General features: G+C 39.7%; 1 protein-coding gene across 1 annotated transcript in view; it reads right to left on the bottom strand.

The window, feature by feature from the left end:
* The window catches only part of NPNT (nephronectin), a 74,955-nt gene that overhangs the window by 12,743 nt on the left and 40,076 nt on the right, over window positions 1-22,136 (bottom strand). Inside the window, exons 5-9 of the mRNA XM_065877268.1 lie at window positions 18,824-18,943; window positions 17,158-17,277; window positions 15,392-15,526; window positions 14,968-15,090; window positions 13,232-13,609 (exon numbers count right to left, since the gene is read on the bottom strand). Coding sequence (XP_065733340.1) covers window positions 13,232-13,609; window positions 14,968-15,090; window positions 15,392-15,526; window positions 17,158-17,277; window positions 18,824-18,943 — 876 coding nt within the window. The remainder of the gene's footprint in view (window positions 1-13,231; window positions 13,610-14,967; window positions 15,091-15,391; window positions 15,527-17,157; window positions 17,278-18,823; window positions 18,944-22,136) is intronic.

Raw genomic sequence — 22,136 nt, 5'->3', positions numbered from 1 at the left:
GATTTTTTTAGGTCTGACGCTGAAAGCAAAATGAATAAGTGGGACTACATCACAAAAAACCTTCTGCGCAGGAAAGGAAATGATCAATAAAAATGAATGGGAGAAATATTTGCAGATCATTTATCTGATAAGGAGTTACTATCCAAAATATATAAAGAACTCATACAACTCCATAGGAAAAAAAAAATCTGATTAAAAAAATGGGAAGATCTGAAGAGAGATTTTTCCAAAGAAGATATACTAAAAGTGCATGAAAAGGCACTCATCATCACTAATCACCAGGGAAATGCACACCAAAACCATGATGAGATATCACCTCACATCTATTAGGGTGGCTACTATCAAAAAGACAGTGGGCCCCGGAACAACATGAGTTTGAACTGTACGGGTCCACGCTTATGCATCTGAGTATTTTTCACTGAATATGTGCAACAGATCCACCACACCGTCCACAGCTGGTTGAATCCACCACATGATATGGAACCTTGAATGGGGTGGGCCAAATGTAAAGTTAGATGCAGATTTTCAACTGTGCAGAGGGTTAGTACTCCAACCCTTGAACAATTCAGGAAATTGACTGCCCAGGAAATAACAGATGGTTACTTGCATGCGGAGAAAAGGGAACTGTCATGCACTGTTGGTGGGAATAGGAATTTGAAAACGTTATGGAGAGTCCTCAAAAAATTAAAAATAGAACTGCTGCGTAATACAGCAATTCCACTCTTGGGTATATATCTGAAGAAAGTGAACACACTAATTTGAAAAGATATATGCACCCCTGTGTTCACTGCATTGTTTACAACAGCCAAGACATGGAAACAACCTAAGTTCCCATCAATAGATGAATGGGAAAAGAAGTGGTGGTATATACATACACACAATTAAATGTTCCTCAGCCATAAAAAAGAATGAAATCCTGCCATTTGTAACAACGTGGATGGATCCTGAGGGTATCATGCTAAGGGTATTATTATGGCAGACAGAAAAAGACAAATACGGTATGATCTCACTTATATGTGGCATCTAAAAAAAAAAAGCTTGTAGAACAACAGATTGGTGGCCGCCAGAGGCAGGAGGTAGGAGGTGAATGAAATGGGTGAAAAGGGTCAAAGGGTACAAACTTCCAGTTACTAAGAGAGCACATCTTAAAAGTTTCCAATCACAAGAAAAAAAAAATTTATAACTATGTTTGGTGACAAGCGTTAACTAGACTTATTGTGGTGATCATTTTGTAACATATGCAAATATGGAATCATATTGTACACCTAAACATGTCCATATACATCAATAATAATAATAAAGAAATACACCAATATGCTAATAGAAGTAGTCTGAGTACTGGAAATAAAAGTAATATTTTATCATTTATTGGTTTGTCTTTTGTAGTTCTGTATTTTTTAAGATTGTTTATAAAAAGGATTTCTATTATGAAAGAAAAAGTACCTAAAACATTGAAAGAAAAGAGAGTTCTGTCAGAGTATATACACAGTCTCCTACCCCATAGCAGCTATATGTCTGTTATTTGAATTTTGATTGCTCAAAGAGAACTTTGTTTTTTTTTGTTTTTTTGCGGTACACGGGCCACGCACTGCTGTGGCCTCTCCCGTTGCAGAGCACAGGCTCCGGACGCGCAGGCCCAGCGACCACGGCTCCCGGGCCCGGATGCTCCGCGGCATGTGGGATCCTCCCGGACCGGGGCACGAACCCGTGTCCCCTGCATCGGCAGGCGGACTCTCAACCACTGCGCCACCAGGGAAGCCCCTCAAAGAGAACTTTGAATAGTCTTGATACCTGTTATTAAATGTGAGGCTATGAAATTGAGATGTATTTGTGAAATTCAAACATATTCTTTGATTCAATGCAGAAAATGCTAATTAAAATACATGACTAGCCTTATCTAAAAATAGAATTATAACTGGGAGAGATGCTAACACACACACACACACACACACACACACACACACACACACACATATATTTATATTTATAAAGACAAACACATATCTGATACTTTCTGTAGTTGGACCATTAATCCTTAGAATCAGAATGGTATAATTTGAGAGATTAGAAAAGGATAAGAGAAATGCTAACAACACAATTCCTCTACCATCTGTCTGTCCATCCTCCCTAACTCTATTCCATCCACTTATTAATGCTCTCAATCAAGAAACTGACCATCCGCTGAGTACGAGGCACTGGGCTCACTTTTGTGAAGCAATGAGGATACTCTTTCCTTCATGGGATCTACATTCTAGAGGTGAAGACAGACATCTAACAATCTCCCATGTAATGAATGCTTTAAAGGAGAACTAGAGGATGCTACGTGAGCTTTGGTGGTGAGGGGGAGAAGGGGGGCTGTCTAAGCTAGCCCAGGAGGAAGATGCATGAAAATCTCTGAGAGGTGCTGCTTACGCTGCGACCTGAAGGATGAGTCACTGAGCTAGCGCCCTAGAGAGTGAATGGGTGTGAACTCAAACATCATTCTAGGTGTAGAGCTCACAGCAGGAGAGGAAGGGGGAGGGAAGGAGGGAACCAAATGAAGCTGGAGATGCAGGCAGACGTTGCGGGGCCTTTTAAAGCTCTGTAAATATCGTGGACTTTATTCTGGCGGAAACTGGAAGTCTGAAAGATTCTAACAGAGGAGCGCCAAGATCAGGTACATCATTCTGGCTGGAGCACAGAGAATGAACAGGAGGGAGGAGGGAGTGGCTGTCAGAGGGCAGTTATGACCAAAATTAACATAAAAAAAAGAATGTTCATATACTCTTTAGAAGATTTCCTAAACATTTTTCTCCCATTAGTTAACGTTTCATCCACCAAGACGTATGTCTTATAATCTTCCGCGTGAACTAAAACACAGGGAACGTACAGGCACTAAAGCCAGCAGACAGCTGGATAAAAACGTGGCTGGCTGGGGCTCAGGGGCCCAGTACGTTCCTAGTGGCTGGGGAACCCGGAGCCCTGGAGCCTGTGAGAAGAATTGGCCACACAGATAAGCAAGAAACTTCTTAAAAGGAACTCCATCCCAGAACATTCTATTAAATATATTTTCCCCAGGGATATAATATTAATATATAGCCTGTGTTCATGAATGAAGTTTCCCAAAGAGTCGACTGCATATTTTTACCAAAAAGCATTAAAAGTAAGCACAGTGAAGTAAATGTAAATATTATCACACACATCTCCCACTGCCAGACTTCTTCCAAACAGTAAGTACTATAGCAGAATGTAAGCACAATTTATTAAAGGTAGGTTTGCAAATTCTGTTTCTGTTCTAGGGTGGCTCCCATGACATTACCCAGGCCAGCTCTGGCATTTGTTGTTGGACTAAAAGATTAAAGATAACACGGTCTTAAATTCTTTCTGTGCTTAGGGATTTAGTTCATCTGAAGAGAATGGTATGTATGTAACTTTCCTAATATCCTGAAGGCTCTTTCTGGTGGCGAAATTTAGAGATGACAGGGTGGGGATGAGTGACAAGGGTTTTAAGAGGCCACCTCTTGCATCTCCCCTCCACATTGCTTTCTCTTCTCCTCCTCTCCCTCTGCCCCCTCCCTTTTCTCCTCTGCCCCTTTCTTTCCCTCTCCAGATGAAGAACATACACCTTACAGCTTTAAATTACCAGAGAGAAGCAAATAAAAAGATTGGAAAAGAGACTCTGACATTTCCTTAACTACATTAGAGAGAAAATTCCCAGCCGTCTACTACTGATTTCTAGCAAAAAGCAAAAGGCTTCTGGGCTCAACAGAAATAAGCCCTTGTGTGCTAAAGCTTTCACTGTGTAGGAAAAATCCAAAAAGTTCAAAAGACACCTTTGGACTGAGAGTAAAGAGCAGAGCTGGGAAAAGTTAAAGTTCTAGTGAAAGGTGCGACATACACACAGCTAACAATAATGAGCCCCAACTTGTGACTCCCCTCTCTCTCTTCTAATAAAGTTTCAGGACAACTTGAAGCACTGCCTGGAACAATTGCTAAGTGTGGCCATAAAGGTGATGGATCAACTTTTCTAGATCAGGAGATCATTTGACAGGGAACGTGGAGGGAGAGAAGAAGGAAGGAGACGAGAGAGGGGATGCAGGGGCGAGGCAAGAGATGGCATCTTAGACCCCTTGTCTTTCATCCCCACTCTGTCATCTCTAAAGACCCCTGGGTTTTGCCACCAGAACCGTTTTTATCCCCTTGCCCTCTTCTAAGCCAAAGGAAGTCAGAAGGTTAGGCGCTGTCAGGACTGAGTCCGAGTACTGGAACGGAACGCAGGCGGTGCCACGGCCGACTATTTGACTACAGTACAGCTGCTTGGGTAAGCGCGGCACGAACACCCCCGAGGTGACACAGGTGACACGTGTGCGGGACAGGTGTCAATGCGCTCAGGCCACATGAATCACTTTAGAGGAAGAAAGGAAGCTTTTCTTTCTAATACTTATCAGACCCATCATGTATGTTTCTCATCTAGACAGATTCATCTCTGAAAAGGCTGTTGTTACTATCTGCTCGGTAAAGAAGTTGAGGCGATCCGGTCTCTGTTTTAACATCACAACTGTTCAGTTAGGTACCGTAAACCCCTAAATAAAACAGGATGTTCCAATTATTTGGTCGTAAGTAAAGGGTCTATAAAATAGCAGCTTCCTTCTATTTTCATTTTCTCTGCTCCCCTAATAGCTCATACTTGCAAATCAATTTGTTTCTAAAGGATCTGGTTAGCCAAAAATAACATTTAAAATATTGTGAACATTAAAACTGTAATGAACCATAATAAAAAGCATCAGAAAAATATAAACTCAAAACCAGAACACAAAATAGGGCTGTGTTTTTATAAGTTAAGTAGGAAATGTTATCACTACCATATAAATGAATTCAACAACATCAACAGAAGTAGTATAGCTATTGTGTATTGAGTTCTTATTATATGCCAAGCACTCTCTCACCTAATTTTCACAACAGCCCAATGTAGTAAATACTACTATTATCGCCACTTACAGATGAGGAAACATAGGAAGATTTAGTAACATGCCCCAAATCTCAGAGTGGCTATGGCACAATACTTTTCATTACAACTGTATACACTAATGTACATAAAACTCAACAAAAAAATCTGATTTCTGACTTTGGTCACGTCCACTAAGAACTCAATTTATACTTTCCGGAAAGAGCTATTTTTTTCTTTACCAGCCATCATGGGATCCAATTAAAATATACATAAAACGCCTTGAAAACTTTCAGAATTCACAGCACCAGAATCTGACCTACAAGCAGTCCTTCAAAACCCTTGCTGAAATTTCATCTTCAGGGAGATGTCAGGCATCTTCTCAGGGTCTCTCTAGGCCTTACGGTTTACGAGAAAGCAAACTAGTTTGAAGACCTGTTCACCCCTCAGCAGAAGCAATCTTTTCACTCATCACCACATAGAATCAGAAAAGATCGTATTTCCATGACTGAGCACAATGTGGTCACACCAGCCAGACTGTAAAATCCGTAAAAGGGAAATGAGAGGAAAAGACCTGTGGACAGCAGGCAGCAAAGCAGCAATCATTAAAGTGCAAACAGTTTTGTTCTTACTGGTGGTGCTTGGAATTTCAACACATTCTCCAGAACATCACAGCAACCATGAGTCTGGTTTCCCGATATGGCCACTCATAAGAGCACCTGATACGTATTACAACGTATTCTATGATCTTTACTCTGCAACACTTTTTTTCTTTATATGACCCAGAGGCTATATGCTATACTTTAGGCATAATTTTAAACAACCCACATCTGGCTAATTCTGTCTCCATTCAAGACATGGTTCTGCTGGGTTGGAGCTGCCATTATTGGTTTAGAGAGCCCTACTCTTCAGTGTAGTCAGCAGATCAGAAGTGTTACTTACTTCTGAGCTTGTTAAAAATGCAGAATCTCAGGCCCTAACCTAGACCCACTGAATCAAAGTTTTCATTTTAACAAAGTCTCTGTGTGACCTGTACACACACTAAAGACTGAGACGTACGTCCCTAGAAAGTCCGATTCAGTAAGTTGGTGGTAGGAATTAGGCATCTACATTTTCAATAAGCAGCCTAGGTTGTTCTGGTTCAAGGGGGCTTCTGATAACACTTTGAGAAAAATCTACTTCCTGATCCAAGTGCTATTATATTCCTTGCAGAGCTTCCTAGCTAAAACTGGACAGATCTGACATGCTCAATTGTAAAGAAATTTTGAAAGGTTAAAAATAAGTTAAAACTTTGAATGAATTTTTAAAAACCAGTAAGTTCTAAATAAAGTTAACATGATTCACAATCAGAATCCCCCAGGGTACTTTTTCAAAACACACGACTCAACTCTCCTGCTGGGAGAGCGGGATTCTATTACCCCTGGCCCTTCTCCTAAGGATTGACTACTATAATAAATTACTGTGACCAGTGACAGTGGGAATGGGAAGATTAAAAATCACTGCATGAGGATAACACAAAAACAATGAAAATCACCTCAAATATCAACAGCTGGATAGATTCATGGTTACTATTTTGGTCTTTTTTCTTCCAGACTTTTATATTCACCCAGACATATGAAGACGTGTATTTTACACCAACTGTGTGTGGTATGCACAGTTTTGTATATTCTTTTCACTTAACATTTTTATAACCTAGGTACTTTCCCAAGTCATTAAACATTTTAAAAAAAAAAAACATTACTTCATACTATTTCATGGTATTGCTAGACTGGAATTGTTTCCCCTAATGTCCTTTTCTTTGGATTCTACATAATGTTTTTCTTATGTTCTCTGCTCTGGGATAGCTCCTACCAGCTCTTATACCAGATTTTTATCTTTGGTGTTCACTTGGTCTCCAACATTTTAGCAATCCCCTACAGCATACCTCTGGTGTCCAGACAGGCAGCCCACCAGTTAAATCTGCCTTTCTTGCTCTAAGTCTGCCCAGCCCTTTTCTGCTCTCCCCTCCCCCCCAGTCTCTTCCAGAGTCCAAGATCAACCCACTGTTCTCAGAAACCATGCAAATGAGAGCCAATGGTAGAAGGCTATTCGATTCGTGGAGCATGGTTTCTATAATTCTTAGTTCAGCCCAGCCTGATCTGAAGTGGGTTATAATAAACTCTAATCCCAACAGTTAAATAAACCCAGTTAAATCCACTCAGGAAATGATGCACATTATATACCTCTCCAAGAGATTCACAGTGACCATTAGCATATTGAAAAGTCCACACTTAACAAACCTATTTAAGTGGCTAAACCAAGGGTCTCTTAAATTTATTTGACCTCAGAACTTTTTTAGGCATACACTTGCATAATATTCCAGAGAACTAATATTCTATGAAACACACTTTAAGAAGCACTGGTCTGTCCCATTAGTGAAGGAACAAGAATTTCATGCTGTATCAGGTAACTTTAGTGTTGCTCAAATCACGCCTATAGAACTAGCCCTGAAAATACATCTGGTTATAATTCTGTTCACACAATCTGAAAAACCTAGGGTTCCTCAAGTTAAAATTATTTTTAAAACACGTTTAATATTTCATATCATACATAAAAAGTCATTTCCTTAATCATGTATTATTTAAATGCTCCTGGGACTTCCCTGGTGGTGCAGTGGTTAAGAATCCGCCTGCCAATGCAGGGAACACGGGTTTGAGCCCTGGTCTGGGAAGATCCCACGTGCTGCGGAGCAACTAAGCCCATGCGCCACAACTACTGAGCCTGTGCCCTAGAGCCTGTGAGCCACAACTACTGAGCCCATGCGCCACAACTACTGAGCCTGCACACCATGACTACTGAAGCCCATGTTCCTAGAGCCCGTGCTCCACGACAAGAGAAGCCACCACAATGAGAAGCCCGCGCACCACAACGAAGAGTAGCCCCGGCTCGCTGCAACTAGAGAAAGCCCGCTCACAGCAATGGAGACCCAGCGCGGCCAAAAATAAATTAAATAAATAATAAAAGTGTAACAGAAAAATTATTTGAGCTAGTTTCAGGAGCTAGGAAATATATACTTTGAAACATTATCATCGTTTTCCTTCTCACTAACTTTGACTTTTCAGATTTAATAATCCACTGAATAGAACATCAATCTCCAAAAATGAAGGGAGGAAAGGGAGAGAGAGAGAGAAAGATGGTGGAAGCACAATTAAAAACCTCCCCATATAATAAAAATAAGTCACAATCAGGAAAGCATATTTTTTATTTCTTAAATATAGATTTAATGTGTTACTAAACTAGCTTGTGTATGGAAATTGATTACATGATGATAACTTTTATTTTAAAATGTCAAGAGTGACTGATCTAATCATTCATTTCTATGTCTCACAAATAGTATTCAATTGCTGATTATGTGCCAGGCACTATTCTAGGTTCTTGAGATATAGCAATGAGCAAATCCGAGAAAGACCCCTGCCCCTCAAAAAGCTTATATTCTAGGCAGAAGAGACAAAAATAGACATTATAAATAAGTAAACAAGATAGTATATAGAAGGTGATAAATGCTATTTTTAAAAACAGTAGAGAGTTGTGAGATCAGGTGTGCTGGCAGTGGCTGCAGAGGTCACAGTATTGAAGAGGGGGGGTCAGAGTGGCCTCACTGGCAAGTTGAGATGTGCATGAAGAGGTGAGAAAGTGAGACAAGCTGATAGCTGGAGGAAGAGTGTTCCAGAAAGAGGGAAGGTCTGGAGCAAAAATCCTAAGATGGGAGAAGCTGGAGGAACAGCGAGGAGGCTGGAGTGAAGTGAATGAGGGGAAGAGTGCTAGGAGATGTGATCTGAGGACATTGGAAGCCGCCGGGAGGGCTTCTGTTCTCACTGAAGGAAGTGAGTGCTAATGCAGAGCTTTGAACAATGACATCTCATTTAAGTTTTAAAAGATGACTCTGGCTGCTGGGTTGAGGAGAGACAGCAGAGGGACAAGGGTGGGAGCAGGCAGACCGGCTGGAAGGCTACCGCAGTACAGATCCGCGGGTCCTCACCCGTCATTCTCAAATCCAAAAGCTGCTTCCGTAAACTCATTAGGTGGCAAATCTAACCTTCACTTAACCTAACTTAAATGGCTTTAGTAGCCAAATTAGTGTAAATATTCATGTTTCCCTGCAGAAACATTAATATGCTTCAGTGTGTGCTATACAGCAAATGCGCCTTATTACTTTTCTAAAATCTAAAAAAATGCTCTATTACGTATCTGGAAAAAGGATTTTGGACCTGTACACTAGGGGGAAGTATGGCCTGGGCCAGACTGGTAGCCCTGGTGATGGTGAGCAGTAGGCATACTTCAGATATAATTTGAAGGCAGGACTGACAGGATTTCCATACAGCTTCAATGTGGGTATAAAAGGTAATTTTAAATGACTCCAAGTTTTTTGGCCTTAGCAATTGGTAGGATGGAGGTGACATCTCCTGGGGCGGGAAAAGCTGTGGGTAGAATGTGTTTGGGGTGACGATCAGGAATGATTAGACAAGATGAGTTTGAGACATGTATCTTCATCCAACTAGAGCAGTTAAACAGGCAGGTGATATACAAGTCTAGAGTTTGGGGAGAAGTCTGGGCTAGAGATGTACTTGTGCTATAATTGTTTTTCTTCCTTGATTTCCTTTTAGAATATCTTTATAGTCTTTTCTTGGGGGACAATACATACCTACACACACACACACACACACACACACACACACACACACACACACATACACATCACAGAGGAAAGTTCTGTTTAACAACCTCGTCCATTAAACATATATATATCTTTCAATGTAAAGAAAAACACAACTGAAGTATGGGGCTATTTGGAGACTGAGCAACAGTGGCTGTAATTAACATCACCTGAAAATTCATGGAATGAGGAGAGCCAAAGTCTACTCTCAGACCAGTGGAGAATAAGGATGGCTTAAGAAATTATTATGCCAGAAATGAAGAAAATAGTCAATGAATAAATGGTGTTGAACTAAAATAGTGCTAAGGTTCCTTTCTGTTTTCACAATGAATAAATACTAGTTATTTGTTCTGAATTAAAATCAGAACCACTCCCTTATTTGGAATATATGCTAAAGTCTCCAGACAGCAAATTAAGAAGTGTCCAAAATATCCTTATCCATGCTGACATTAACCAGCAGCTAGGGCTGAAGATGAAATGAGGGTGGAATTAAGTTTTGGCAGGAATATCCAAAGGCAGCAATGCTATCTGTGGCATGCAACAGCCTTGGCATGGGATCAAGGTACTTCTTTCCCAGGGCATGTCTTTAAGATCACACTCTCTTAGAACAAGTGCTCTCAGACATCATCGGAACTCCGTGTCTCCCCAGTTTCATCCTGCTAAATTCTGTTGGTGAACTTCAATGTTATTTATTTATTTATTTATTTTTGCGGTACACGGGCCTCTCACTGTTGTGGCCTCTCCCGTTGCGGAGCACAGGCTCCAGATGCACAGGCTCAGCGGCCATGGCTCACGGGCCCAGCCGCTCCGCGGCATGTGGGATCTTCCCGGACTGGGGCACGAACCCGTGTCCCCTGCATCGGCAGGCGGACTCTCAACCACGGCGCCACCAGGGAAGCCCTTCAATGTTATTTTTAATTCGTATGTGTGTTGGTATAGAGAGGAATAATGGGAAGCAAGAGAAACTTTTAAAAAGAGAACACATTAAAAGGCTCAGAAAGAGGTTGAAAAATTACAAATTTTGTTCTGGTAATAAGGGAAAAACCTCTTCCTCCTTCAAAACTTCTCTTTTACCTATAGCCTCTATCACCATTGGTGGTACCCAGTCACCCATTAAAAATCTGGAGTCTTTAAATCCAACCTAGCTCCAGTTTAGATTTAACCACCAGCTTACAGTAAATACAAGGGGTAGCTGTCCAGTTTTTCTCATCAATCCTTGACTCAAACTGCCAGTTTGTTGGTAGTGTGCTGCTTCCTACGCTTGTGCCTCTGTTGTGTGGTCCCCGTGAATTATAATGCCTCCCTTTTTTCATCCCCTTTGCCCCATTTCACTCAAGAAGACTCCCCATTCCCCAAACTGTCCCCAGCCAAAGATGGGTTAGGTACCCTTTCTCTCTACCCCCATAATGTCCCACACAAATCTCTCCCACTAACACAGTACCACAGTTATCTTCGGGGCAACTGTCTTTTCCACCAGACTATAAGGTTTTCTGTTTTACCTTTGTAAGCCCAATGCCTAATATAGGGCCTGGAATTCTAAAACACACTAAAAATGTTTACTGATTGAATGAATGAACACTTAGATTAAAAGTTAAATGGCACGTGCTATATTAAGCTCCCCATCTCTGATAGTTTTCAAGTAAATATGAATATATTAGGAGAATTCTCATACTGGATAGAAGCTGTGATCTACTATATAACTTTGTGATACTCCATTTCTATTCACATTCTTATTTGCCCAACTGACTGGCTTCTATATAGCTCTTTACAATATTTAACAATAGGGATATATAACTTACACTTTGTATCTATGAGTTTTATTCTTATTCAAGCCATGGCCTGTGGTTGAAATGCCATCATAAAAAGCTTATTAAAAATGTGCTAACACAAAAGACCCCAAAGAGCCAAAGCAATCCTGAGAAAGAAGAACAAAGTGGTATGTATCACACTTCCTGATTTCAAGCTATACTAAAAAGATATAGTCATCAAAGAGTATTGTACTGGCATAAAAACAGACACATAGACCAATGGAACAAAATTAAGAGCCCAGAAATAAACCTAAGCACATGTGGTCAAATAATACTTGACAAAGGAGCCAAGAATACTCAAGGGAGAAAATTCAGTCTCTTCATAAATGGTGCTGGAAAAATTGGATAGCCACATGCAAAAGAATGAGTCTAGACCCTAAACTTACATCACTCACAAAAATTAGCTCGAAATGAATGAAAGACTTGAACATAAGACCTGGAACCGCAAAACTCCTAGAAGAAAACGTAGGAAGAAAGCTCCTTGACATGGGTCTTGGCAATGATTTTTTGATATGACACCTAAAGTACAAGCAATAAAATAATAAGTGGGATGACATCAAACTAAAAAGCTTCTGCACAGCAAAAGAAACCATCAACAAAACGAAAAGACAACCTATGGAATGGGAAAAAATGTTTGCCAATCACGTATCTGGCAAGGGGTTAACATCTAAAATATATACGGAACTCATACAACTTAATAGCAAAAAATCCAATAATCCAGTTAAAAAGTGGGCAAAGGACCTGAACAGGCATTTGTCCAAAGAATATATACTAAATGGCCAGCAGATACATGAAAAGATGCTCAGCATCATTAATTATTAGGGAATGCAAATCAAAACCACAACGAGATATCACCTCATACCTGTTAGAATGGCTGTTTACCAAAAGGACAAGAGATAACAAGTGGGTGAGGGTGTGGAGATAAGGGAACCCTGATGTGCTGTTGGTGGGATTTTAAGCCGGTGCAGCCACTATGGAAAACAGTATGGAGGTTCCACAAAAAACTGAAAACAGAACTACCATATGATCCAGCAATCCTAGTTCTGGGAATATATCCAAAGGAAATAAAAACACTATGCGTAAGAGATATCTGCACCTCTTCATTCACAGCATTATTTCCAATAGCCAAGACATGGAAACAACCTAAGTGTCCACTGACAGATGAATGAAGAAATTGTGGTATATATAAACATATCTACAGTGGAAGAACATAGATGAATGAAGAAATTGTGGTATATATAAACATATCTACAGTGAGCCGTAACAATGAGAAGATCCTGCCATCTGAGACAACATGGATGGACCTTGAGGATAGAATGCTAAGTGAAATAAATCTGACAGAGAAAGGCAAATACTGTACATGACCTCACTTACATGTGGACTATTAAAAGAAAACAAACTCATAGAAAAAGGGATCAGATTTGTGGTTACTAGAGGTGGGAAGGGAAAACAGGATGAAGGTGGTCAAAAGGTACAAATCCAGTTATAAGATACACTAGTACCAGGGATGTAGCATACAACAATATATACAACAACGACTACAGTTATACCTGCTGTATAACTTATATGGAAGTTGTTAAGACAGTAAGTCCTAAGAGTTCCCATACCAAAGAAAAAAAATGTGTTTTCCTTTTTCTTCTGTTTAGTATCTACGTGAAATGATGGATGTTAACTAAACATATTGTGGTAATCATTTCATGATACGGATAAGTCAAACCACTATGCTGTACTCAAACGTATACGGTGCTGTATGTCAATTACATCTCAAAAAACCCTCAAAAAAATGTGGTAACGTTTATGACTTACTGAACACATCTCCTCGGGGTTTCTGAGGCTCTGTCTGTATCCTGTTGTCAACTGTAATCCTTCTTGGAGACACAGTGGCAACTGATGCTACACTTGTCAGGCTGGTGGTTGGTCCTCCTGGGGCTGCTGCTGGCGGAGGTGTTCTGAGTTCTGTGGGTGGGGCAGGCTGTGGCGCTGGCTTCAGGGCAGGTCTTGCTGTTGGCTCAGAGGTGGGCCTGCTGGTAATGACAGCAGGTACATAGGGTGTCTTCAGAGGCCACCTAGTACTTCTGACATCAGGGATCCAATTACTGTGTCCTCCATCGCCCCTTGAAATGGTACCATTTTCCTTTGGTACGTGAATTGGACCTGAAGGTTCAATCATGACTTTTGGAATATCTAAAACAGTAAATGTATTTAAATTAGTGTACAACCCTCTCACCTTAAGAAGTAAAATATCAAATTGTAAAAAACAAACACATCAAAATACCTCATGCCAACTGGCTTACTTTTCACATTGAGAATATTCCCCTCCTGTTAAGTCAGGCTGTTTTCCAAAAAAATTAGTATGTGTGTGTATATGTAATATATACACATATATATTCATACACACCTATATCTATTTGGTGGATATACACAAAAATTATATTGTTTTTCTGTAATGAAATGTATCATCTGAAACAAAATGTTTTAAGTATTTGTAAGGTGGAAAGAGAGAAGAATCAATGAGATTTTTAAATGCAGAGATATTTTAAAATTTTAAAATATGAGAAATGTATATTTAGAGTCTATGTTAAGTGTCTCCATGGTATGTGTATATTATAAAATCATGTTTAGAATTGTCTGAAGACTAATAGTTTTCTCTTCCACACTTTATATAAATTAAATTCACACAAATACATTTTCATTAAATGTTCTACTCACTGTTTTATATTTGGTTTTCCTTCCCCTTTACTAATTTATACAATTGCTTTTTAAAAAAAGTTTCAGAGGTCACCAAGATCACCTGTGGAAACTCTGTCCTTGATTGTATTCACCGAAAGGAATTAATATTTAATCTTCTTGTAAGCATATATTCCAGACTGGGAGTATAACTATATGACCCTTCAAAAATCCTTTAATCCTCATGATTTTATGCCCCATGATTTTCAGTAAATATTTTACTCCAGAAATTTAAAAAATGATCTATCGTTGCATGAAATGTATGCTAAATTGTGGCCTTTGGTTTGTGAAACTTTCATCTTGGAGGGTACTTTTTTAATGTTTATCTACTGACATACATAGCCATACTACAAATAGAGCTTGTAAAAATTTAAAAAGCAAAACAGTCCTGAACGTAGAGAAAATAAATATGGAAATGATTCTTTAAGAGCAGAATTGGAGGCATAAAACAGAGGAAAGAATATATTCAGATTATCCCACCATTATAATCTAATGCTAATGACAAACATACATTTAAGATCAAATTCTCAAGGAGGGCTCTATAATTTCGTACCAGCTAAGGAGAAGCTACTGAGAGAGTTTAGTCAAGGAACTGAATGCTTTTAAGATTAGAATGTATTACTGAGTCTTTAATTTTTAAAAATTACTGAGCAAGTGATTTTATTGTTTGTGGAAATCACGGACTAGTATTACTAGATATGAAAAGTGATATTCGTTTGATAATTAATCTTGTTCCTTATCTTTCCTAGTAATGGCCTTTGTGTAATCTTGTACTTCCTGCTGGAATTTAGAGCTGGGAGACAAGCATGACTCACAAACACAATTCAGTCCGTCGCCCTGGTATCCGTCTTTACATTTACACTTGTAGGACCCGTGTACGTTGTAACATCGAGCAAAGCTGCTGCACTGATACTGACCAAGGGAGCATTCATCTATATCTGCATCAGGAAGTAGGAAAAAAAGAGGTTTATTTGGGAGATAAATATGATTACACATAAAATACACAGTTTCAAATAAAAATTTTTTTTGCAATGTGAAGGTTCACGTAAAATTGGCAGATAAAGAGAAGAAATAAAGTAGTGTGCGTCCAGAACTACTAGTGTTTGAGTTTCACTTCTGTTTGTTTAATTTAATGCCAGTTCCCTCCCCTGCCCTTGACATCCCAGTCATCACCATAATTAAGAGACCTTTCCGCTCCACAGGAAAAAACAACACAAAGCAAGGGTTGGGGTTCATTACCGTGACATTGGTATTTGCCTCCAATGTACATGAGGTCGAAGCCTTTATGACATTTGCAGATGTAACTCCCAAAAGTGTTGACACACTGCCTGTATCTAGGGCAGGAGGCTCTTCCAGTAGCACATTCATCAATGTCTAGAAACATAAGCCAATGCGTCTTAGGAAGGGCAACAGCACGTTCAGATGGAGGAGCTTTTAAAATACACTATCTGCAAAGGGTTGTGCGCACGTAGTGGCTCATCATAAATGTTATCCAGCTGGTTGCCCTGACAGGCAACATAAATCCCGTATCTCCAAATTTCAACTCATCCTTCTAAGCCAAGCCGTCCTCCTCTTGTACCGTATCTCAGCATGTACTGCACCTGTATCCCCCCCGCCGTTGCTTGAACTAGAAACATGAGTCATCCTTGACAACCATATTTCCCTTAACCTCAGCTGATTCTACCTCTGACAAATTCTTTGAACTCATTTACTCTGCTCTTCACCCACTGCCTTTACCCTAGCCCAAGCCACCATCTCCCAGGATAGACTATTCCAAGAGCCTCCAAACTGGCCTTTTCCCTGCCAATCTTAGCCTCTCCAAAGCATTCCCACTCAACTGTCAACAAATGATTCTATTAAGACATAAGAAGGGATTATTCCCATGCTCAAAACTCTCAACTGTTTCTACTTGCTTTCTGAACTCATTCCTCATTCCTCATCACGTCTTTAACGACCTTGTAATAAACAGTCCTCACCCACCTCACGGGCTGTATCTCAAGCCACCTCCCCCCCCATACTCTGTACTTAAGGATATGGTTTTCTTTCTTTCAGAACCTCAAACAGACCAACCTCTCTTTCACTGCAGTGCTCTGCAACGTTTTCACCAGCTTGGCTGATTCTCCATGGGGCCAATGGTCCATGTCTAACTTCAGGGCTTTCCTTGACCATTATTTTCTAAAATAGATCCTTTTTGTTTTTCACTCCCTTAGTTATTCATATTAACACTTGGCATTGTTTGTAATTTTACTGAATATTTCTTTCTTTTCTGCCTCTTCCAGAGGATTGAAATCTTGTCTGCTTTGTCCATTACTCTATATCCTTGCACTTAGCACAGTGCCTGATATATACAAAGTACTCAGTAAATATCTCTTGAGCCCCCAGATACCTCCATTCATTCAGTGCTTACTACATGTGAGGTACCGTGCTAAGCCCTTTGCATTCACGATCTCATTCAATCCTCACAAGAACATTATTCCCATTTTAAAGATGAGAAGACTGAAGCTCCAAGAAAGGAAGCCTCTTACCTAAGGTTACATATCAAGTCTATGGCAGAGCCAGGTTTAAAATCAAAGCCCAGACTCTTAACCACAATCTTTTACTGCCTTCCTAATTTACAGGGGAAAAAAAAAAAAACGAACCCTTTAGTGCAATATATACAGTCTAGCCCTGTCTACCAGCTCAGCTTCAATACTCATTGCCTCTTACGTCCTAGAAATACTGAGCTCTTCTTGTTCCCTGAATATTATGCTCCCTCTAAACTTCGATGCCTTTGCACGTGTGGTTTCCTCTGCCTGAAGCTTCCTCCTGTCCCTCATTTGTTTTTTGGAAACAAAGTTTCCACCGTCTTTTCACAGAGAGAGGTCCCCTGAGACATCTGATATTGTCTAAAGGATAGCTGATTACCTGATGTTAAGTAACTCCCCTTTTCCTTCCTGCCATCACATTTCACTTTCTTCCTTACCCTAGAGAGACTGCTGATAGAGATGCTTGATTTTACAACTCACCCACACAGGTCCTCCCATCAGGAGCCAGCCGTAGGCCAGGAGAGGGGCACTGGCACCGAATTTGTCCTTTGACAACATCACAGCCATACTGACAGTTTGCCATGGAGCACGTCAGGGCACCTGGAAAGACAGTGACTGTCCAAGGGAGGCAGAGGGCATACTCTGTACCTAATATAACTATGTTTTCTACTTGTCCTGAAATCAGTGACACTGAAATCAACAATGCAGATGAAAAGGGCTTAGTTCTCCAACAGTCTAAAGAAAGTCAAAAATAGGAGGAAGAACACAAAGACCTTCTTCCCTCAGGGATAATTAAGAAGGGAACCAGCTCTGTTAGCATCTGGGGAAGACCTTTAATGTATTTGAAGAAATAGAAGACAAATGTAAAACTTTATCTCAGAGAGATTATCTGGAAGCTTTTCCAGTGGCCAAGGAAATTGGAGCATTGAGGTATTTTTCCAGATTACTCATGTTAAGTGCTGGTCTTAACTAAGGCATCCAAGTAACTGTCTCAACCATCCATTAAACTTCTCCAGGCACTGAGTTGTACAATGTTAGAGGATTCTAGCATCACTGCCACATGTTAATAAACATGAACTCACCTTATTGCAAATAGTTCCATGCTAAATATGCAATGATAAATAAAATTAGCTAACCTTTTTTATTTTATAAAATGCAACCCAGTTAGAGAGAGACAACTGATAATTAACTGATTGATAATCAACCAATTTAACTGACAGTTCAGTAAAATTAAAAATCAAGGCATCAATTGTTGGATATCATAGAACCACAATCTCAATTCAATGTTCAGCCTGCAGAGAATTTCAGGCCATTGTCTGTTTTATAAACACATCAAAATGATAGTAGGAAACACCATCCATTTCTTTCTTACAAAGACACACATGAAATCTACTTTTATGTTGTTATAATCATTTTTTTAATTTGAAGTAGGTTTTTTTTTTTTTTTTAAGAAAAAAGCTTAGTCTTCAGACTATTATAAAGAAATGTAAAAATGAAGTGAGGGGCTTCGCTGGTGGCGCAGTGGTTGAGAGTCCGCCTGCCGATGCAGGGGACACGGGTTTGTGCCCCGGTCCGGGAAGATCCCACATGCCGCGGAGAGGCTGGGCCCGTGAGCCATGGCCACTGAGCCTGCGTGTCCGGAGCCTGTGCTAGGCAATGGGAGAGGCCACAACAGTAGAGGCCCGCGTATCGCAAAAAAAAAATGAAGTGAGGAGGTACTTATGGACAGTTTATACTCAATCACCAGGCTGGATGGATTCTCTACCAGCAAATAATTTAGTGTCCATCCTTACCAAGAGCACAACAGCCCTCAAATGGTCACCAATGTTCTTTTTCTACATGGAATAGTCCTATGTCCAGATAGAAGACAAGCAGAAAAGTGCTAGGAAAAACGTTAGAAAATACATTAGTTTTGTGATTCTTGTTCTAAAGACTATTTCTGAATCAATTTAACATTGGCACCCCTGACAAAAGAATGTTAGACATCTACAATGGGCAACTCTTATTTTGATTTTTCCATTCCTTAGGCACACATACAAACACATGCTCACATCCTGTTTAGGAGAAGGGCTAGGAGGCCACTTTTCACACACTCCCAGAGCACAGCATGAAGTCAAGCCCAAAGCAGTTAAGATTCTTGACATACTTGAGCAGGATCCATCCGGCATAAGCATGTATCCGTTGAGACAGTAGCACTTGTAGCTGCCGTAAGTGTTCATGCACCTGTGCTTGCAGGGCCGCGGCTTCAGGCCACACTCGTTTAGATCTGAAAAGAATGGGGTTGAAGCAGAAATTTGACAAAGCCTCAACATTAAAGCAAACCACTGAAAATGCTTCTCTATTCCGAAGAATGAAGAAGAGTCAGTCAAGCTATAGTAACCAGCCATTTACATGAGAGATAGAGTCTGTTCACAATGTCTTCGTTTTAATGCTGGTTACACTGGGGGCCACCAGGAGTTTCCTATCAGAGGCGACCGAAAGCCTTATAATAATGGAAGGCCGTGTGAATTTCTGGAGCTTAAGTAATGTAGTGCATGTGATCTCTGTTTACAAAGGACAGTTGGGAAGATTCCCCTCACAGACACGTGGCTTATCATCCCTAGAAAGAGCAGAGCACAAACCATCTTTCTGACTCCAGAACCTCAAAATATCTGGGTGATACTACTAGATTCACTCCTGACAATGTGATCTTCCTATTTCAATTTCTTCCTGTCTCTGTTTAAAGAACATACTGTGTGAGCCTACCTTAGTTTACAGAAAGTACATGGATTTTTAACACCAGACTGCTTTGACCTTCCCAAAGAAAAGCTCTTTTTTCAGAGGATAGAAGCTCATTGAATTAGAGTGATCAATACTGAGGTTCCTCTTGTTCAATCTTATAAAGTGTATATTGATCTCAGATTAAAGAAGAAATGTCAGTCTCCTACTTTAGTAAAGCATTTGAGTCACAAAATAAACTTAAAAAAAAAAAAAAGACCCTCCAACATCATAGTTTCATTCATTCTGCAGTTAGGAAGGGCATAAAGAAATACTAGTGGATAATATATAATAGATTATCATTATGTATTTCAGGTTTATTGGTTTAAATATCAATATGAAGTGAGTTAATAAACTTCACGAGAATTTTCCAACTCAAGTTGAACACTGCCTCAAGTGAAAATAAATCTCATAATGACAAATATACACTGAAACAGTAATGTCCAAAATATAGACTTCATTAAGAAGAAATGACATGTTTATTTTGTCTGCACTGCCAGCATAAGCATAATTTAATTATCTACTAATCCATATTGTCAAATCAGAAATAAGGATATATCTAGTTGCAAGTTGTTTTCAAATCTAACCAAATTTAAATCTTGCCAACTTGGCCTTTTTTCTAACCTTAATACAACTGCAAGCAGATCTGCAGCTGGGTGAAGCCTGCGGAGGTTACGTAAATAAACCAGACGCCTTCATCATCTCCTATGCTTTCTTTAATTTTAAACTTCATACTCTCTTGCCCAGTCAAGGGTATTCACTTCACTTCTCATATTCTTCTACCTTGTATTTTAATATTTATTAAAAATTAGAGTCAGGGAATCTTTTCTCATGTTCTAAGAGGAGTTAATTATCATGCCTAATATGTCCCTGCAGATTCACATCTGGCTTTGAAAAATCCCTGACTGACATGATAGTAAATAGTATTTAAATCTGAATATATTGTTAGAGAAAGGCTTTGTGTTTTAAATATTCTTTTGCACTTAAGTAGAAATATAACAGCATAGTACAACAAATAACAGAGTAAGACTGAATTCTATACCTCAAGGGTAAGATACTGATGGATATAAAATGTGTCAATTAAGAACCCTTAAGTTTAGTCTTAACAAGCCTCAGAAACTTCCGTGTGTTCCTGATGGGAACTGGTTAGATATTTATAGCTCCAGGCTGCTCACATACAAGGTGTATTTACGCTGATGGAAATTTCTTCAGACACTATGGCCATGAACTAAAGCTGAGGCCACTCCAGTCTTGGCTGATAAAGGGCCCCTTAGGATGGCTATGAGAGTCTTTATGATCCAGACTGGGGTTGCTGGTGGTCTTCAACCCAAATTTATCTTTCCCTTCCCATAAGCAAAAGCATTTTGGGGTTAAGAATCATGAAATTGAAAGGAAATGTAAAATCGATAAGATGTCATAATTCCAATAAAAAGACCCAAACCAACCTGAGAATCACCTATGAAATAATATGGAAAAGGAAATAAACATGCAGCATTCAGTGGGCAAATGTAGAGATGCTTGTTGGCTATTTTACTATTAATAAACTGACACGTAAGTATCCAGATAGGCTGAAAGCAATTTGAGAAAGCTGTATTCTAACAGTTGGTGACGGGCTGGATGACACTCCCTGATAGTTGGCTGCTGTCGATGTCCCCCGTGACTGCTATCATTGCCACTGACCACACGCATGTGTCTCCTAAAAACTTCCCACTGACCCTTACAAAACCACTGCAGAAACGATGAAATAGGATTCCATAATAGTCAACAATGATCAATTTTTACCAAATATCAGAACTTTGCTAAAGCAGGAAGCTTCAAAAGATTAAAAGCATCTGGTGTCCTGGTGATGAACTTTTTCCTCAATGTTCAGGGTTTCTAGTCTATGATTATTATACCTTATTTTCTTACTGACCAAATGCCTTATAAAATTGAGTTAATACTTGCTGCTTCCAAAATGTCTTGGATTATAGACCTAGTGACAGTTTTATTACTATCAGATTAAGTCAGAAATTCAAAAATGACACTTCCAATTTATAGTAAATGCTCCTATAATAATAAGCAAAATGTAGAGAACAATTACTCTTGATCTCACTTTCTCAAATCAATCTTAAAAGTTGATAAGAGAATGTAGGAAGAAAACTTTAGTGTCTTTATTTTAAATTTACTTAAATCTTGCTCTTTTTTCTAGAAGTTTGTAATGTAACATACACTATAAGGAAAATCTGTGATAAAAAACTAATGAATTCGGGCTTCCCTCGTGGCGCAGTGGTTGAGAGTCCACCTGCCGATGCAGGGGACACAGGTTCATGCCCTGGTCCGGGAGGATCCCACACGCCGCGGAGCGGCTGTGCCCATGAGCCATGGCCGCTGAGCCTGCACGTCCGGAGCCTGTGCTCCGCAACGGGAGAGGCCACAGCAGTGAGAGGCCCGCATACCACAAAAAAACAAACAAAACTAATGAATTCTATCATGTACCTATCTTACATCAAGGACAGAACTTTACAATTAAACCACTTATGTTCAAATGCTTAAATTGTTGTATATACAATTCTTAAAGAGCATCTATTCCAGTCAGGAGTATATTTTAGCAAGTTGGTGAGTTCAGGAGCTTGGGTTGGGGGAGAAGGGGAAGGGGCTGGTTCAGAACAAAAAATGCAAGCTGCGCAGCATTATAATTACACTTCAGGAAGAAAAAAGAATCA

The sequence above is a fragment of the Phocoena phocoena genome, chromosome 5 (genome assembly GCF_963924675.1).
Source record: "Phocoena phocoena chromosome 5, mPhoPho1.1, whole genome shotgun sequence".
In the NCBI taxonomy this organism is placed as follows: Eukaryota; Metazoa; Chordata; class Mammalia; order Artiodactyla; family Phocoenidae; genus Phocoena; species Phocoena phocoena.
Note: the sequence above shows the minus strand (reverse complement) of the source record. Positions and strands in the feature narration are given on the sequence as shown.